A 19,771-nucleotide genomic window follows, 5' to 3' on the forward strand; every position below is an offset into this window, starting at 1 on the left:
TACACGATGGCCGGAGGCAATACCCTTGCGCGACCAAGAAGCCGTGACTGTCGCAAGGGCTTTTTACGAAGGCTGGATTTGTCGTTTTGGAACCCCGTTACGCGTGACCACGGATCAAGGGAGGCAGTTCGAGTCGTGCCTATTCAAAGAACTGAATTCTTTGGTAGGTTCGACACATTTCCATACCACAGCGTACCATCCGGCAGCTAATGGCATGGTGGAAAGATTCCACCGCCAGCTTAAGGCAGCGATTCGATGTCAACAAAACAATCGATGGACGGAAGTACTTCCGACCATCCTGCTGGGCATACGCGCAGCATGGAAGGAAGATTTGAAATCTACGTCCGGAGAATTAGTTTACGGCGAGTCTCTACGCTTGCCGGGCGAATTTTTATCGCCTTCGGTGGATAGTCGCGACACCGCTGTTTTTGTTAAAGACTTGCGACGCTATTTCCGAAATGTTGGACCGACGGAGGGATCACGACACGGCAATTCGCGAATTTTCGTATTTAAAAATTTGAGTAGTTGTAAATACGTCTTTCTTAGACGAGACTCCGCGAAAGCCATATTGCAGGCTCCGTATGATGGTCCATTCGAAGTCATAAGTAGAACGGATAAGGTAGTAACTGTTAAGATAGGTGATAAGCATAGTGTAGTGTCGATCAATAGAGTTAAGCCAGCGTACAGCCTAGCGGAAGAAATTGCGATACCGCCGGAGCAGGTACAAGTAATACCTTTGCAGGTCATGGTGCCTCCCAGTACCGGGACAGTACCACGGCCAGCACAAAGTACTGCAACAGCAGTACAGCCTCCTCGAGTACCTGTGCCAGAGCCCATCGCGGCACGTGGTACCACGCGATCCGGTAGGCCAGTTAGATTTCCAGATAGATACCAGGCGGGATTTTCGTAATTTAAGTTAAGTTAAATACTAGCGGGGGGGTGATGTAGCGACTTGGTCGCCACCGTGTAGTATTTCGGAGCGATAGGCGTTTTGGCGTCTAGACGGTCGCCGGGGTCGGCCGCGTGGTCGAAGCCGATTGTTGCCGTCGCGTTTGGCTGTTGTTTAAGCGAAAATCGGAGACGGACTGTCGTTTGTCCGAGACAGGTATAAAAACCCCGTGAGGAACAGGTGGAGACCGCTTGTTATCGATTGATCGCCGACGCGAGTCGCTGACCTGTATAGCCGTATTAAAATTATAATAAAAACGTTTTGGTGTTACTCCCGCAGCAGCGTGGTAAGGATCGAGTTTCAATTCTTTGCCTATCCCGATCCCCCCACAAATTGGTGACCCCGACGTGATCGTCGACGCGGGAGTGAATTTTTTGTACGAAGTGCAAGTTTTTACGGAGCATTTTTAGTAACGTTTTATCGTGACTCTATTAGTGTAAGTGTAGTTTATTTAGTGTTAGTGGCTCGTGTAGACTATAAGACTAACTTTCGAAATGTCGGTGAGCAATGAAGGTGCCGGTTCGTCGGTGGCGAGTGCGTCCACGACCGCGCTCGAACGGGTTAACTTCCGTGTGCCGGATTTTACCGCGGACGATCCGGAGCTGTGGTTCTGCGTTTTGGAGCGCAATTTCGCGGCAGGCGGAGTCACGTCCGACGGCGTCAAGACGAGTTACGTGACGGGCGCGCTCGGGCCGCGATATATCGCCGAAGTGCGCGATGTACTTTTAAATCCGCCGCTCACCGGTCTATACGACACCCTGAAGAGGGAGTTAATCCGCCGATTAAGTGTGTCCCAGGAACAGAAGGCGAGAAGACTTCTGGAGCACGAGGAAATTGGAGATCGCAAGCCGTCGCAGTTCCTGCGACATTTGCGTGGCTTAGCGGGTACGTCGGTTTCCGAAGCCCTCCTACGAACCCTTTGGATGGGTCGGTTACCGGGAAATGTGCGGGCGATATTGGCGACGCAGAAAGACGCGGCGTTGGACAAGGTCGCGGAGTTGGCGGACGCGATTTTGGATACCATGCCGGGGCGTCCTTTAGTGGCCGAGGCTGCCCTCGCGGGGGTACCACCACAGCTGGCTCCGGTGGATTCTGTGACTGAGCGGATGATGCAGTTGCTTATCACTCTGCAAAGCCAAACAGAGGTGATGCAGGGCCAAATTGCGGAATTGCGCGCCTCGCGAAGAGACCCTCGACCGTTCCGCCGTTACGATCGGAGACGCAGTGCATCGAGGCGCCGTTTCAATTCGCGAGAGAGATCGCCGTCGGCCAGCGGGATGTGCTGGTATCGTGCAAGATTCGGTGCTAGGGCGCATCGGTGTGTCGCGCCCTGTTCTTTTACACCGACGGCGGGAAACGACTAGGGCAATCGCTGATGGCGGCTAGCGACTCCAGCCCGAGGTTTCGCCGTCTTTTTGTTCTTGATCGGAGTTCGGGGACGCAGTTTTTGGTCGACACGGGAGCCGACCTCTGTGTTTTCCCGAGGAAGTCAATCCGCGGACCATGTGCACGCTCGGAGTACGAGCTTTCCGCGGCGAATGGCACCCCGATTGCAACATACGGCACGAAGACCATGACCTTAAACTTGGGTCTCCGTCGGGATTTTACATGGAGGTTTGTCATCGCCGAGGTTTCCCGCGCCATCATCGGAGCGGATTTCCTGGCGCATTTTGGGCTCCTGATCGATGTGCGGAATCAGCGGCTGATTGATCAGATCACCACGCTGGCAACGAGAGGCGCACCGGTTCGGGAGGACACTCCCAGCATTAAGCAGGTACAAGGGGAGTCTGTTTTTCACGGATTATTACGGCGCTTTCCGGAAATCACCAAGCCGAGCGGAACGCCCACGGAAATCAACCACGGGACATGTCATTTTGTTAGAACTACCCCAGGACCGTCCGTAGCATGCAAGCCGCGGCGGCTTGCACCGGATCGTTTGAAGATAGCAAAGAAAGAATTCGAAGACATGGTACGTTTGGGTATTGCGCGACCGGCCGAGAGTTGTTGGTCTTCACCCTTGCACTTAGTGCCGAAAAAGGGGAGCAGCTCGTGGAGACCGTGCGGGGATTATCGAGCTCTTAATGCGCGTACGATTCCGGACCGGTATCCGGTTAGACATGTCGAAGATTTTGCTCAATCCTTACGCGGTAAAATAATTTTTTCGACGATAGATTTAGTGAGAGCCTACAATCAGATTCCGGTAGCGGCCGAGGATATACCGAAAACTGCCATTACGACCCCTTTCGGGTTATTCGAATTTCCATTCATGACGTTTGGCCTCCGTAATGCTGCTCAAACGTTCCAACGTTTTATCGACGAGGTATTACGGGGGCTAGATTTTTGCTATGCGTACATTGACGACATATTAGTAGCGTCCAGTTCGGAATCAGAGCATTTGGAGCATTTAGAGATTTTGTTTAATCGCCTGAAACAGTATAGCGTAGTAATAAATCCGAGGAAATGCGTTTTTGGTAGTAGCGAAGTCAAGTTCCTCGGGTACATCGTGTCCAAGGAAGGCTCCAGCCCGGGGACAGATAAAATCAAAATTATTAAAGACTTTCCTGAGCCGGTAACGGCGAAAGAGTTACGCCGTTTCCTGGGTATGATAAACTTCTACCGACGTTTCATACCCAGGGCGGCCCAAGCCCAGGCGCCGTTAAATGACCTCCTCGTAAACAATATTAAAGGGAAACAGCCTGTTGCGTGGACACCGGAGGCTCGCGAGGCGTTCATACAATGTAAGGAAGACCTGGCACAGGCGGCTCTCTTAGCGCACCCCAAAGAGAACGCACACGTGGCGCTTACCTGCGACGCCTCAAATTTTATGGTCGGAGCCGCCCTGCATCAACGTGTCGGTAGCAACTGGGAACCACTTTCTTTCTTTTCGGCAAAACTTTCACCTGTAGAGAAAAATTATTCGGCGTTCGACAGGGAACTGTTAGCCATATACCGAGCGATAAAGCATTTCCGCCACCTTCTCGAAGGCAGACATTTTACAATTTTTACGGATCATAAACCTTTAATTGTCGCGTTTTCCGGCAATTCAGATAAGCATACTCCAAAACAGATTCGATATTTAACTTTTATCAGCGAATTCAGTACCGATATACAACACATTTCAGGCCGCGAGAACGTCGTCGCAGATGCTTTGTCGCGAATAGAGGAAATAGAGAAAAAATTAGATTTTGAAGCGCTGGCAACAGCGCAGGCAGCAGATCCTGAATTGCGAGCGTTGATGCAGGGTGAATCAGGCATTAAATTTAAGCAATTGTCTGTCCCCGGTTCGAATGCGAGAGTTTGGTGCGACATTTCGACAAACCGGGTGCGGCCTTTTCTTACAGCCACTTTTAGACGGGCTGCGTTCGACGCACTGCACGGTCTCGCACACCCAGGTGTTAACGCAACGGTCAAATGCGTGACGCAGCGTTACGTCTGGCCGTCGATTAAAACAGATTGTCGCGAATGGACCCGCTCGTGCATACCTTGTCAGCGAAATAAAATTAGTAAGCATGTGTCGGCGCCGCTCGGATCTTTTCCTCGCCCTTCAGGACGTTTCGAGCACGTACACATCGATGTCGTTGTTTTACCGGTGTCTGAAGGGTATCGGTATTGTCTTACATGCGTAGACCGTTTTACACGATGGCCGGAGGCAATACCCTTGCGCGACCAAGAAGCCGTGACTGTCGCAAGGGCTTTTTACGAAGGCTGGATTTGTCGTTTTGGAACCCCGTTACGCGTGACCACGGATCAAGGGAGGCAGTTCGAGTCGTGCCTATTCAAAGAACTGAATTCTTTGGTAGGTTCGACACATTTCCATACCACAGCGTACCATCCGGCAGCTAATGGCATGGTGGAAAGATTCCACCGCCAGCTTAAGGCAGCGATTCGATGTCAACAAAACAATCGATGGACGGAAGTACTTCCGACCATCCTGCTGGGCATACGCGCAGCATGGAAGGAAGATTTGAAATCTACGTCCGGAGAATTAGTTTACGGCGAGTCTCTACGCTTGCCGGGCGAATTTTTATCGCCTTCGGTGGATAGTCGCGACACCGCTGTTTTTGTTAAAGACTTGCGACGCTATTTCCGAAATGTTGGACCGACGGAGGGATCACGACACGGCAATTCGCGAATTTTCGTATTTAAAAATTTGAGTAGTTGTAAATACGTCTTTCTTAGACGAGACTCCGCGAAAGCCATATTGCAGGCTCCGTATGATGGTCCATTCGAAGTCATAAGTAGAACGGATAAGGTAGTAACTGTTAAGATAGGTGATAAGCATAGTGTAGTGTCGATCAATAGAGTTAAGCCAGCGTACAGCCTAGCGGAAGAAATTGCGATACCGCCGGAGCAGGTACAAGTAATACCTTTGCAGGTCATGGTGCCTCCCAGTACCGGGACAGTACCACGGCCAGCACAAAGTACTGCAACAGCAGTACAGCCTCCTCGAGTACCTGTGCCAGAGCCCATCGCGGCACGTGGTACCACGCGATCCGGTAGGCCAGTTAGATTTCCAGATAGATACCAGGCGGGATTTTCGTAATTTAAGTTAAGTTAAATACTAGCGGGGGGGTGATGTAGCGACTTGGTCGCCACCGTGTAGTATTTCGGAGCGATAGGCGTTTTGGCGTCTAGACGGTCGCCGGGGTCGGCCGCGTGGTCGAAGCCGATTGTTGCCGTCGCGTTTGGCTGTTGTTTAAGCGAAAATCGGAGACGGACTGTCGTTTGTCCGAGACAGGTATAAAAACCCCGTGAGGAACAGGTGGAGACCGCTTGTTATCGATTGATCGCCGACGCGAGTCGCTGACCTGTATAGCCGTATTAAAATTATAATAAAAACGTTTTGGTGTTACTCCCGCAGCAGCGTGGTAAGGATCGAGTTTCAATTCTTTGCCTATCCCGATCCCCCCACAAATTGGTGACCCCGACGTGATCGTCGACGCGGGAGTGAATTTTTTGTACGAAGTGCAAGTTTTTACGGAGCATTTTTAGTAACGTTTTATCGTGACTCTATTAGTGTAAGTGTAGTTTATTTAGTGTTAGTGGCTCGTGTAGACTATAAGACTAACTTTCGAAATGTCGGTGAGCAATGAAGGTGCCGGTTCGTCGGTGGCGAGTGCGTCCACAACCGCGCTCGAACGGGTTAACTTCCGTGTGCCGGATTTTACCGCGGACGATCCGGAGCTGTGGTTCTGCGTTTTGGAGCGCAATTTCGCGGCAGGCGGAGTCACGTCCGACGGCGTCAAGACGAGTTACGTGACGGGCGCGCTCGGGCCGCGATATATCGCCGAAGTGCGCGATGTACTTTTAAATCCGCCGCTCACCGGTCTATACGACACCCTGAAGAGGGAGTTAATCCGCCGATTAAGTGTGTCCCAGGAACAGAAGGCGAGAAGACTTCTGGAGCACGAGGAAATTGGAGATCGCAAGCCGTCGCAGTTCCTGCGACATTTGCGTGGCTTAGCGGGTACGTCGGTTTCCGAAGCCCTCCTACGAACCCTTTGGATGGGTCGGTTACCGGGAAATGTGCGGGCGATATTGGCGACGCAGAAAGACGCGGCGTTGGACAAGGTCGCGGAGTTGGCGGACGCGATTTTGGATACCATGCCGGGGCGTCCTTTAGTGGCCGAGGCTGCCCTCGCGGGGGTACCACCACAGCTGGCTCCGGTGGATTCTGTGACTGAGCGGATGATGCAGTTGCTTATCACTCTGCAAAGCCAAACAGAGGTGATGCAGGGCCAAATTGCGGAATTGCGCGCCTCGCGAAGAGACCCTCGACCGTTCCGCCGTTACGATCGGAGACGCAGTGCATCGAGGCGCCGTTTCAATTCGCGAGAGAGATCGCCGTCGGCCAGCGGGATGTGCTGGTATCGTGCAAGATTCGGTGCTAGGGCGCATCGGTGTGTCGCGCCCTGTTCTTTTACACCGACGGCGGGAAACGACTAGGGCAATCGCTGATGGCGGCTAGCGACTCCAGCCCGAGGTTTCGCCGTCTTTTTGTTCTTGATCGGAGTTCGGGGACGCAGTTTTTGGTCGACACGGGAGCCGACCTCTGTGTTTTCCCGAGGAAGTCAATCCGCGGACCATGTGCACGCTCGGAGTACGAGCTTTCCGCGGCGAATGGCACCCCGATTGCAACATACGGCACGAAGACCATGACCTTAAACTTGGGTCTCCGTCGGGATTTTACATGGAGGTTTGTCATCGCCGAGGTTTCCCGCGCCATCATCGGAGCGGATTTCCTGGCGCATTTTGGGCTCCTGATCGATGTGCGGAATCAGCGGCTGATTGATCAGATCACCACGCTGGCAACGAGAGGCGCACCGGTTCGGGAGGACACTCCCAGCATTAAGCAGGTACAAGGGGAGTCTGTTTTTCACGGATTATTACGGCGCTTTCCGGAAATCACCAAGCCGAGCGGAACGCCCACGGAAATCAACCACGGGACATGTCATTTTGTTAGAACTACCCCAGGACCGTCCGTAGCATGCAAGCCGCGGCGGCTTGCACCGGATCGTTTGAAGATAGCAAAGAAAGAATTCGAAGACATGGTACGTTTGGGTATTGCGCGACCGGCCGAGAGTTGTTGGTCTTCACCCTTGCACTTAGTGCCGAAAAAGGGGAGCAGCTCGTGGAGACCGTGCGGGGATTATCGAGCTCTTAATGCGCGTACGATTCCGGACCGGTATCCGGTTAGACATGTCGAAGATTTTGCTCAATCCTTACGCGGTAAAATAATTTTTTCGACGATAGATTTAGTGAGAGCCTACAATCAGATTCCGGTAGCGGCCGAGGATATACCGAAAACTGCCATTACGACCCCTTTCGGGTTATTCGAATTTCCATTCATGACGTTTGGCCTCCGTAATGCTGCTCAAACGTTCCAACGTTTTATCGACGAGGTATTACGGGGGCTAGATTTTTGCTATGCGTACATTGACGACATATTAGTAGCGTCCAGTTCGGAATCAGAGCATTTGGAGCATTTAGAGATTTTGTTTAATCGCCTGAAACAGTATAGCGTAGTAATAAATCCGAGGAAATGCGTTTTTGGTAGTAGCGAAGTCAAGTTCCTCGGGTACATCGTGTCCAAGGAAGGCTCCAGCCCGGGGACAGATAAAATCAAAATTATTAAAGACTTTCCTGAGCCGGTAACGGCGAAAGAGTTACGCCGTTTCCTGGGTATGATAAACTTCTACCGACGTTTCATACCCAGGGCGGCCCAAGCCCAGGCGCCGTTAAATGACCTCCTCGTAAACAATATTAAAGGGAAACAGCCTGTTGCGTGGACACCGGAGGCTCGCGAGGCGTTCATACAATGTAAGGAAGACCTGGCACAGGCGGCTCTCTTAGCGCACCCCAAAGAGAACGCACACGTGGCGCTTACCTGCGACGCCTCAAATTTTATGGTCGGAGCCGCCCTGCATCAACGTGTCGGTAGCAACTGGGAACCACTTTCTTTCTTTTCGGCAAAACTTTCACCTGTAGAGAAAAATTATTCGGCGTTCGACAGGGAACTGTTAGCCATATACCGAGCGATAAAGCATTTCCGCCACCTTCTCGAAGGCAGACATTTTACAATTTTTACGGATCATAAACCTTTAATTGTCGCGTTTTCCGGCAATTCAGATAAGCATACTCCAAAACAGATTCGATATTTAACTTTTATCAGCGAATTCAGTACCGATATACAACACATTTCAGGCCGCGAGAACGTCGTCGCAGATGCTTTGTCGCGAATAGAGGAAATAGAGAAAAAATTAGATTTTGAAGCGCTGGCAACAGCGCAGGCAGCAGATCCTGAATTGCGAGCGTTGATGCAGGGTGAATCAGGCATTAAATTTAAGCAATTGTCTGTCCCCGGTTCGAATGCGAGAGTTTGGTGCGACATTTCGACAAACCGGGTGCGGCCTTTTCTTACAGCCACTTTTAGACGGGCTGCGTTCGACGCACTGCACGGTCTCGCACACCCAGGTGTTAACGCAACGGTCAAATGCGTGACGCAGCGTTACGTCTGGCCGTCGATTAAAACAGATTGTCGCGAATGGACCCGCTCGTGCATACCTTGTCAGCGAAATAAAATTAGTAAGCATGTGTCGGCGCCGCTCGGATCTTTTCCTCGCCCTTCAGGACGTTTCGAGCACGTACACATCGATGTCGTTGTTTTACCGGTGTCTGAAGGGTATCGGTATTGTCTTACATGCGTAGACCGTTTTACACGATGGCCGGAGGCAATACCCTTGCGCGACCAAGAAGCCGTGACTGTCGCAAGGGCTTTTTACGAAGGCTGGATTTGTCGTTTTGGAACCCCGTTACGCGTGACCACGGATCAAGGGAGGCAGTTCGAGTCGTGCCTATTCAAAGAACTGAATTCTTTGGTAGGTTCGACACATTTCCATACCACAGCGTACCATCCGGCAGCTAATGGCATGGTGGAAAGATTCCACCGCCAGCTTAAGGCAGCGATTCGATGTCAACAAAACAATCGATGGACGGAAGTACTTCCGACCATCCTGCTGGGCATACGCGCAGCATGGAAGGAAGATTTGAAATCTACGTCCGGAGAATTAGTTTACGGCGAGTCTCTACGCTTGCCGGGCGAATTTTTATCGCCTTCGGTGGATAGTCGCGACACCGCTGTTTTTGTTAAAGACTTGCGACGCTATTTCCGAAATGTTGGACCGACGGAGGGATCACGACACGGCAATTCGCGAATTTTCGTATTTAAAAATTTGAGTAGTTGTAAATACGTCTTTCTTAGACGAGACTCCGCGAAAGCCATATTGCAGGCTCCGTATGATGGTCCATTCGAAGTCATAAGTAGAACGGATAAGGTAGTAACTGTTAAGATAGGTGATAAGCATAGTGTAGTGTCGATCAATAGAGTTAAGCCAGCGTACAGCCTAGCGGAAGAAATTGCGATACCGCCGGAGCAGGTACAAGTAATACCTTTGCAGGTCATGGTGCCTCCCAGTACCGGGACAGTACCACGGCCAGCACAAAGTACTGCAACAGCAGTACAGCCTCCTCGAGTACCTGTGCCAGAGCCCATCGCGGCACGTGGTACCACGCGATCCGGTAGGCCAGTTAGATTTCCAGATAGATACCAGGCGGGATTTTCGTAATTTAAGTTAAGTTAAATACTAGCGGGGGGGTGATGTAGCGACTTGGTCGCCACCGTGTAGTATTTCGGAGCGATAGGCGTTTTGGCGTCTAGACGGTCGCCGGGGTCGGCCGCGTGGTCGAAGCCGATTGTTGCCGTCGCGTTTGGCTGTTGTTTAAGCGAAAATCGGAGACGGACTGTCGTTTGTCCGAGACAGGTATAAAAACCCCGTGAGGAACAGGTGGAGACCGCTTGTTATCGATTGATCGCCGACGCGAGTCGCTGACCTGTATAGCCGTATTAAAATTATAATAAAAACGTTTTGGTGTTACTCCCGCAGCAGCGTGGTAAGGATCGAGTTTCAATTCTTTGCCTATCCCGATCCCCCCACAAATTGGTGACCCCGACGTGATCGTCGACGCGGGAGTGAATTTTTTGTACGAAGTGCAAGTTTTTACGGAGCATTTTTAGTAACGTTTTATCGTGACTCTATTAGTGTAAGTGTAGTTTATTTAGTGTTAGTGGCTCGTGTAGACTATAAGACTAACTTTCGAAATGTCGGTGAGCAATGAAGGTGCCGGTTCGTCGGTGGCGAGTGCGTCCACAACCGCGCTCGAACGGGTTAACTTCCGTGTGCCGGATTTTACCGCGGACGATCCGGAGCTGTGGTTCTGCGTTTTGGAGCGCAATTTCGCGGCAGGCGGAGTCACGTCCGACGGCGTCAAGACGAGTTACGTGACGGGCGCGCTCGGGCCGCGATATATCGCCGAAGTGCGCGATGTACTTTTAAATCCGCCGCTCACCGGTCTATACGACACCCTGAAGAGGGAGTTAATCCGCCGATTAAGTGTGTCCCAGGAACAGAAGGCGAGAAGACTTCTGGAGCACGAGGAAATTGGAGATCGCAAGCCGTCGCAGTTCCTGCGACATTTGCGTGGCTTAGCGGGTACGTCGGTTTCCGAAGCCCTCCTACGAACCCTTTGGATGGGTCGGTTACCGGGAAATGTGCGGGCGATATTGGCGACGCAGAAAGACGCGGCGTTGGACAAGGTCGCGGAGTTGGCGGACGCGATTTTGGATACCATGCCGGGGCGTCCTTTAGTGGCCGAGGCTGCCCTCGCGGGGGTACCACCACAGCTGGCTCCGGTGGATTCTGTGACTGAGCGGATGATGCAGTTGCTTATCACTCTGCAAAGCCAAACAGAGGTGATGCAGGGCCAAATTGCGGAATTGCGCGCCTCGCGAAGAGACCCTCGACCGTTCCGCCGTTACGATCGGAGACGCAGTGCATCGAGGCGCCGTTTCAATTCGCGAGAGAGATCGCCGTCGGCCAGCGGGATGTGCTGGTATCGTGCAAGATTCGGTGCTAGGGCGCATCGGTGTGTCGCGCCCTGTTCTTTTACACCGACGGCGGGAAACGACTAGGGCAATCGCTGATGGCGGCTAGCGACTCCAGCCCGAGGTTTCGCCATCTTTTTGTTCTTGATCGGAGTTCGGGGACGCAGTTTTTGGTCGACACGGGAGCCGACCTCTGTGTTTTCCCGAGGAAGTCAATCCGCGGACCATGTGCACGCTCGGAGTACGAGCTTTCCGCGGCGAATGGCACCCCGATTGCAACATACGGCACGAAGACCATGACCTTAAACTTGGGTCTCCGTCGGGATTTTACATGGAGGTTTGTCATCGCCGAGGTTTCCCGCGCCATCATCGGAGCGGATTTCCTGGCGCATTTTGGGCTCCTGATCGATGTGCGGAATCAGCGGCTGATTGATCAGATCACCACGCTGGCAACGAGAGGCGCACCGGTTCGGGAGGACACTCCCAGCATTAAGCAGGTACAAGGGGAGTCTGTTTTTCACGGATTATTACGGCGCTTTCCGGAAATCACCAAGCCGAGCGGAACGCCCACGGAAATCAACCACGGGACATGTCATTTTGTTAGAACTACCCCAGGACCGTCCGTAGCATGCAAGCCGCGGCGGCTTGCACCGGATCGTTTGAAGATAGCAAAGAAAGAATTCGAAGACATGGTACGTTTGGGTATTGCGCGACCGGCCGAGAGTTGTTGGTCTTCACCCTTGCACTTAGTGCCGAAAAAGGGGAGCAGCTCGTGGAGACCGTGCGGGGATTATCGAGCTCTTAATGCGCGTACGATTCCGGACCGGTATCCGGTTAGACATGTCGAAGATTTTGCTCAATCCTTACGCGGTAAAATAATTTTTTCGACGATAGATTTAGTGAGAGCCTACAATCAGATTCCGGTAGCGGCCGAGGATATACCGAAAACTGCCATTACGACCCCTTTCGGGTTATTCGAATTTCCATTCATGACGTTTGGCCTCCGTAATGCTGCTCAAACGTTCCAACGTTTTATCGACGAGGTATTACGGGGGCTAGATTTTTGCTATGCGTACATTGACGACATATTAGTAGCGTCCAGTTCGGAATCAGAGCATTTGGAGCATTTAGAGATTTTGTTTAATCGCCTGAAACAGTATAGCGTAGTAATAAATCCGAGGAAATGCGTTTTTGGTAGTAGCGAAGTCAAGTTCCTCGGGTACATCGTGTCCAAGGAAGGCTCCAGCCCGGGGACAGATAAAATCAAAATTATTAAAGACTTTCCTGAGCCGGTAACGGCGAAAGAGTTACGCCGTTTCCTGGGTATGATAAACTTCTACCGACGTTTCATACCCAGGGCGGCCCAAGCCCAGGCGCCGTTAAATGACCTCCTCGTAAACAATATTAAAGGGAAACAGCCTGTTGCGTGGACACCGGAGGCTCGCGAGGCGTTCATACAATGTAAGGAAGACCTGGCACAGGCGGCTCTCTTAGCGCACCCCAAAGAGAACGCACACGTGGCGCTTACCTGCGACGCCTCAAATTTTATGGTCGGAGCCGCCCTGCATCAACGTGTCGGTAGCAACTGGGAACCACTTTCTTTCTTTTCGGCAAAACTTTCACCTGTAGAGAAAAATTATTCGGCGTTCGACAGGGAACTGTTAGCCATATACCGAGCGATAAAGCATTTCCGCCACCTTCTCGAAGGCAGACATTTTACAATTTTTACGGATCATAAACCTTTAATTGTCGCGTTTTCCGGCAATTCAGATAAGCATACTCCAAAACAGATTCGATATTTAACTTTTATCAGCGAATTCAGTACCGATATACAACACATTTCAGGCCGCGAGAACGTCGTCGCAGATGCTTTGTCGCGAATAGAGGAAATAGAGAAAAAATTAGATTTTGAAGCGCTGGCAACAGCGCAGGCAGCAGATCCTGAATTGCGAGCGTTGATGCAGGGTGAATCAGGCATTAAATTTAAGCAATTGTCTGTCCCCGGTTCGAATGCGAGAGTTTGGTGCGACATTTCGACAAACCGGGTGCGGCCTTTTCTTACAGCCACTTTTAGACGGGCTGCGTTCGACGCACTGCACGGTCTCGCACACCCAGGTGTTAACGCAACGGTCAAATGCGTGACGCAGCGTTACGTCTGGCCGTCGATTAAAACAGATTGTCGCGAATGGACCCGCTCGTGCATACCTTGTCAGCGAAATAAAATTAGTAAGCATGTGTCGGCGCCGCTCGGATCTTTTCCTCGCCCTTCAGGACGTTTCGAGCACGTACACATCGATGTCGTTGTTTTACCGGTGTCTGAAGGGTATCGGTATTGTCTTACATGCGTAGACCGTTTTACACGATGGCCGGAGGCAATACCCTTGCGCGACCAAGAAGCCGTGACTGTCGCAAGGGCTTTTTACGAAGGCTGGATTTGTCGTTTTGGAACCCCGTTACGCGTGACCACGGATCAAGGGAGGCAGTTCGAGTCGTGCCTATTCAAAGAACTGAATTCTTTGGTAGGTTCGACACATTTCCATACCACAGCGTACCATCCGGCAGCTAATGGCATGGTGGAAAGATTCCACCGCCAGCTTAAGGCAGCGATTCGATGTCAACAAAACAATCGATGGACGGAAGTACTTCCGACCATCCTGCTGGGCATACGCGCAGCATGGAAGGAAGATTTGAAATCTACGTCCGGAGAATTAGTTTACGGCGAGTCTCTACGCTTGCCGGGCGAATTTTTATCGCCTTCGGTGGATAGTCGCGACACCGCTGTTTTTGTTAAAGACTTGCGACGCTATTTCCGAAATGTTGGACCGACGGAGGGATCACGACACGGCAATTCGCGAATTTTCGTATTTAAAAATTTGAGTAGTTGTAAATACGTCTTTCTTAGACGAGACTCCGCGAAAGCCATATTGCAGGCTCCGTATGATGGTCCATTCGAAGTCATAAGTAGAACGGATAAGGTAGTAACTGTTAAGATAGGTGATAAGCATAGTGTAGTGTCGATCAATAGAGTTAAGCCAGCGTACAGCCTAGCGGAAGAAATTGCGATACCGCCGGAGCAGGTACAAGTAATACCTTTGCAGGTCATGGTGCCTCCCAGTACCGGGACAGTACCACGGCCAGCACAAAGTACTGCAACAGCAGTACAGCCTCCTCGAGTACCTGTGCCAGAGCCCATCGCGGCACGTGGTACCACGCGATCCGGTAGGCCAGTTAGATTTCCAGATAGATACCAGGCGGGATTTTCGTAATTTAAGTTAAGTTAAATACTAGCGGGGGGGTGATGTAGCGACTTGGTCGCCACCGTGTAGTATTTCGGAGCGATAGGCGTTTTGGCGTCTAGACGGTCGCCGGGGTCGGCCGCGTGGTCGAAGCCGATTGTTGCCGTCGCGTTTGGCTGTTGTTTAAGCGAAAATCGGAGACGGACTGTCGTTTGTCCGAGACAGGTATAAAAACCCCGTGAGGAACAGGTGGAGACCGCTTGTTATCGATTGATCGCCGACGCGAGTCGCTGACCTGTATAGCCGTATTAAAATTATAATAAAAACGTTTTGGTGTTACTCCCGCAGCAGCGTGGTAAGGATCGAGTTTCAATTCTTTGCCTATCCCGATCCCCCCACAAATTGGTGACCCCGACGTGATCGTCGACGCGGGAGTGAATTTTTTGTACGAAGTGCAAGTTTTTACGGAGCATTTTTAGTAACGTTTTATCGTGACTCTATTAGTGTAAGTGTAGTTTATTTAGTGTTAGTGGCTCGTGTAGACTATAAGACTAACTTTCGAAATGTCGGTGAGCAATGAAGGTGCCGGTTCGTCGGTGGCGAGTGCGTCCACGACCGCGCTCGAACGGGTTAACTTCCGTGTGCCGGATTTTACCGCGGACGATCCGGAGCTGTGGTTCTGCGTTTTGGAGCGCAATTTCGCGGCAGGCGGAGTCACGTCCGACGGCGTCAAGACGAGTTACGTGACGGGCGCGCTCGGGCCGCGATATATCGCCGAAGTGCGCGATGTACTTTTAAATCCGCCGCTCACCGGTCTATACGACACCCTGAAGAGGGAGTTAATCCGCCGATTAAGTGTGTCCCAGGAACAGAAGGCGAGAAGACTTCTGGAGCACGAGGAAATTGGAGATCGCAAGCCGTCGCAGTTCCTGCGACATTTGCGTGGCTTAGCGGGTACGTCGGTTTCCGAAGCCCTCCTACGAACCCTTTGGATGGGTCGGTTACCGGGAAATGTGCGGGCGATATTGGCGACGCAGAAAGACGCGGCGTTGGACAAGGTCGCGGAGTTGGCGGACGCGATTTTGGATACCATGCCGGGGCGTCCTTTAGTGGCCGAGGCTGCCCTCGCGGGGGTACCACCACAGCTGGCTCCGGTGGATTCTGTGACTGAGCGGATGATGCAGTTGCTTATCACTCTGCAAAGCCAAACAGAGGTGATGCAGGGCCAAATTGCGGAATTGCGCGCCTCGCGAAGAGACCCTCGACCGTTCCGCCGTTACGATCGGAGACGCAGTGCATCGAGGCGCCGTTTCAATTCGCGAGAGAGATCGCCGTCGGCCAGCGGGATGTGCTGGTATCGTGCAAGATTCGGTGCTAGGGCGCATCGGTGTGTCGCGCCCTGTTCTTTTACACCGACGGCGGGAAACGACTAGGGCAATCGCTGATGGCGGCTAGCGACTCCAGCCCGAGGTTTCGCCGTCTTTTTGTTCTTGATCGGAGTTCGGGGACGCAGTTTTTGGTCGACACGGGAGCCGACCTCTGTGTTTTCCCGAGGAAGTCAATCCGCGGACCATGTGCACGCTCGGAGTACGAGCTTTCCGCGGCGAATGGCACCCCGATTGCAACATACGGCACGAAGACCATGACCTTAAACTTGGGTCTCCGTCGGGATTTTACATGGAGGTTTGTCATCGCCGAGGTTTCCCGCGCCATCATCGGAGCGGATTTCCTGGCGCATTTTGGGCTCCTGATCGATGTGCGGAATCAGCGGCTGATTGATCAGATCACCACGCTGGCAACGAGAGGCGCACCGGTTCGGGAGGACACTCCCAGCATTAAGCAGGTACAAGGGGAGTCTGTTTTTCACGGATTATTACGGCGCTTTCCGGAAATCACCAAGCCGAGCGGAACGCCCACGGAAATCAACCACGGGACATGTCATTTTGTTAGAACTACCCCAGGACCGTCCGTAGCATGCAAGCCGCGGCGGCTTGCACCGGATCGTTTGAAGATAGCAAAGAAAGAATTCGAAGACATGGTACGTTTGGGTATTGCGCGACCGGCCGAGAGTTGTTGGTCTTCACCCTTGCACTTAGTGCCGAAAAAGGGGAGCAGCTCGTGGAGACCGTGCGGGGATTATCGAGCTCTTAATGCGCGTACGATTCCGGACCGGTATCCGGTTAGACATGTCGAAGATTTTGCTCAATCCTTACGCGGTAAAATAATTTTTTCGACGATAGATTTAGTGAGAGCCTACAATCAGATTCCGGTAGCGGCCGAGGATATACCGAAAACTGCCATTACGACCCCTTTCGGGTTATTCGAATTTCCATTCATGACGTTTGGCCTCCGTAATGCTGCTCAAACGTTCCAACGTTTTATCGACGAGGTATTACGGGGGCTAGATTTTTGCTATGCGTACATTGACGACATATTAGTAGCGTCCAGTTCGGAATCAGAGCATTTGGAGCATTTAGAGATTTTGTTTAATCGCCTGAAACAGTATAGCGTAGTAATAAATCCGAGGAAATGCGTTTTTGGTAGTAGCGAAGTCAAGTTCCTCGGGTACATCGTGTCCAAGGAAGGCTCCAGCCCGGGGACAGATAAAATCAAAATTATTAAAGACTTTCCTGAGCCGGTAACGGCGAAAGAGTTACGCCGTTTCCTGGGTATGATAAACTTCTACCGACGTTTCATACCCAGGGCGGCCCAAGCCCAGGCGCCGTTAAATGACCTCCTCGTAAACAATATTAAAGGGAAACAGCCTGTTGCGTGGACACCGGAGGCTCGCGAGGCGTTCATACAATGTAAGGAAGACCTGGCACAGGCGGCTCTCTTAGCGCACCCCAAAGAGAACGCACACGTGGCGCTTACCTGCGACGCCTCAAATTTTATGGTCGGAGCCGCCCTGCATCAACGTGTCGGTAGCAACTGGGAACCACTTTCTTTCTTTTCGGCAAAACTTTCACCTGTAGAGAAAAATTATTCGGCGTTCGACAGGGAACTGTTAGCCATATACCGAGCGATAAAGCATTTCCGCCACCTTCTCGAAGGCAGACATTTTACAATTTTTACGGATCATAAACCTTTAATTGTCGCGTTTTCCGGCAATTCAGATAAGCATACTCCAAAACAGATTCGATATTTAACTTTTATCAGCGAATTCAGTACCGATATACAACACATTTCAGGCCGCGAGAACGTCGTCGCAGATGCTTTGTCGCGAATAGAGGAAATAGAGAAAAAATTAGATTTTGAAGCGCTGGCAACAGCGCAGGCAGCAGATCCTGAATTGCGAGCGTTGATGCAGGGTGAATCAGGCATTAAATTTAAGCAATTGTCTGTCCCCGGTTCGAATGCGAGAGTTTGGTGCGACATTTCGACAAACCGGGTGCGGCCTTTTCTTACAGCCACTTTTAGACGGGCTGCGTTCGACGCACTGCACGGTCTCGCACACCCAGGTGTTAACGCAACGGTCAAATGCGTGACGCAGCGTTACGTCTGGCCGTCGATTAAAACAGATTGTCGCGAATGGACCCGCTCGTGCATACCTTGTCAGCGAAATAAAATTAGTAAGCATGTGTCGGCGCCGCTCGGATCTTTTCCTCGCCCTTCAGGACGTTTCGAGCACGTACACATCGATGTCGTTGTTTTACCGGTGTCTGAAGGGTATCGGTATTGTCTTACATGCGTAGACCGTTTTACACGATGGCCGGAGGCAATACCCTTGCGCGACCAAGAAGCCGTGACTGTCGCAAGGGCTTTTTACGAAGGCTGGATTTGTCGTTTTGGAACCCCGTTACGCGTGACCACGGATCAAGGGAGGCAGTTCGAGTCGTGCCTATTCAAAGAACTGAATTCTTTGGTAGGTTCGACACATTTCCATACCACAGCGTACCATCCGGCAGCTAATGGCATGGTGGAAAGATTCCACCGCCAGCTTAAGGCAGCGATTCGATGTCAACAAAACAATCGATGGACGGAAGTACTTCCGACCATCCTGCTGGGCATACGCGCAGCATGGAAGGAAGATTTGAAATCTACGTCCGGAGAATTAGTTTACGGCGAGTCTCTACGCTTGCCGGGCGAATTTTTATCGCCTTCGGTGGATAGTCGCGACACCGCTGTTTTTGTTAAAGACTTGCGACGCTATTTCCGAAATGTTGGACCGACGGAGGGATCACGACACGGCAATTCGCGAATTTTCGTATTTAAAAATTTGAGTAGTTGTAAATACGTCTTTCTTAGACGAGACTCCGCGAAAGCCATATTGCAGGCTCCGTATGATGGTCCATTCGAAGTCATAAGTAGAACGGATAAGGTAGTAACTGTTAAGATAGGTGATAAGCATAGTGTAGTGTCGATCAATAGAGTTAAGCCAGCGTACAGCCTAGCGGAAGAAATTGCGATACCGCCGGAGCAGGTACAAGTAATACCTTTGCAGGTCATGGTGCCTCCCAGTACCGGGACAGTACCACGGCCAGCACAAAGTACTGCAACAGCAGTACAGCCTCCTCGAGTACCTGTGCCAGAGCCCATCGCGGCACGTGGTACCACGCGATCCGGTAGGCCAGTTAGATTTCCAGATAGATACCAGGCGGGATTTTCGTAATTTAAGTTAAGTTAAATACTAGCGGGGGGGTGATGTAGCGACTTGGTCGCCACCGTGTAGTATTTCGGAGCGATAGGCGTTTTGGCGTCTAGACGGTCGCCGGGGTCGGCCGCGTGGTCGAAGCCGATTGTTGCCGTCGCGTTTGGCTGTTGTTTAAGCGAAAATCGGAGACGGACTGTCGTTTGTCCGAGACAGGTATAAAAACCCCGTGAGGAACAGGTGGAGACCGCTTGTTATCGATTGATCGCCGACGCGAGTCGCTGACCTGTATAGCCGTATTAAAATTATAATAAAAACGTTTTGGTGTTACTCCCGCAGCAGCGTGGTAAGGATCGAGTTTCAATTCTTTGCCTATCCCGATCCCCCCACAAATTGGTGACCCCGACGTGATCGTCGACGCGGGAGTGAATTTTTTGTACGAAGTGCAAGTTTTTACGGAGCATTTTTAGTAACGTTTTATCGTGACTCTATTAGTGTAAGTGTAGTTTATTTAGTGTTAGTGGCTCGTGTAGACTATAAGACTAACTTTCGAA

The 19,771-nt window shown here is 51.5% G+C and overlaps 4 protein-coding genes across 4 annotated transcripts; all 4 read left to right on the forward strand.

Moving 5' to 3' along the window:
• Nucleotides 1-1,443: 1,443 nt before the first annotated feature.
• Nucleotides 1,444-2,313, forward strand: LOC143350560 (uncharacterized). The gene has a single exon (XM_076782632.1). It carries the CDS (start codon nucleotides 1,444-1,446, stop codon nucleotides 2,311-2,313), a length of 870 nt encoding a protein of 289 aa, XP_076638747.1.
• A 3,712-nt stretch (nucleotides 2,314-6,025) lies between these two features.
• Nucleotides 6,026-6,895, forward strand: LOC143350566 (uncharacterized). The gene has a single exon (XM_076782640.1). It carries the CDS (start codon nucleotides 6,026-6,028, stop codon nucleotides 6,893-6,895), a length of 870 nt encoding a protein of 289 aa, XP_076638755.1.
• A 3,712-nt stretch (nucleotides 6,896-10,607) lies between these two features.
• Nucleotides 10,608-11,477, forward strand: LOC143350567 (uncharacterized). The gene has a single exon (XM_076782642.1). It carries the CDS (start codon nucleotides 10,608-10,610, stop codon nucleotides 11,475-11,477), a length of 870 nt encoding a protein of 289 aa, XP_076638757.1.
• Nucleotides 11,478-15,189: 3,712 nt separating this feature from the next.
• On the forward strand, nucleotides 15,190-16,059 carry LOC143350568 (uncharacterized). The gene has a single exon (XM_076782643.1). It carries the CDS (start codon nucleotides 15,190-15,192, stop codon nucleotides 16,057-16,059), a length of 870 nt encoding a protein of 289 aa, XP_076638758.1.
• Nucleotides 16,060-19,771: the final 3,712 nt, after the last annotated feature.

The sequence above is a fragment of the Colletes latitarsis genome, unplaced genomic scaffold (assembly GCF_051014445.1).
Source record: "Colletes latitarsis isolate SP2378_abdomen unplaced genomic scaffold, iyColLati1 scaffold0002, whole genome shotgun sequence".
Taxonomy (NCBI): Eukaryota; Metazoa; Arthropoda; class Insecta; order Hymenoptera; family Colletidae; genus Colletes; species Colletes latitarsis.

Coding starts and splice junctions, on each gene's coding strand:
- LOC143350560 (XM_076782632.1), top strand. CDS start 1,444: ATGTCGGTGAGCAATGAAGGTGCCGGTTCGTCGGTGGCGAGTGCGTCC.
- LOC143350568 (XM_076782643.1), top strand. CDS start 15,190: ATGTCGGTGAGCAATGAAGGTGCCGGTTCGTCGGTGGCGAGTGCGTCC.
- LOC143350566 (XM_076782640.1), top strand. CDS start 6,026: ATGTCGGTGAGCAATGAAGGTGCCGGTTCGTCGGTGGCGAGTGCGTCC.
- LOC143350567 (XM_076782642.1), top strand. CDS start 10,608: ATGTCGGTGAGCAATGAAGGTGCCGGTTCGTCGGTGGCGAGTGCGTCC.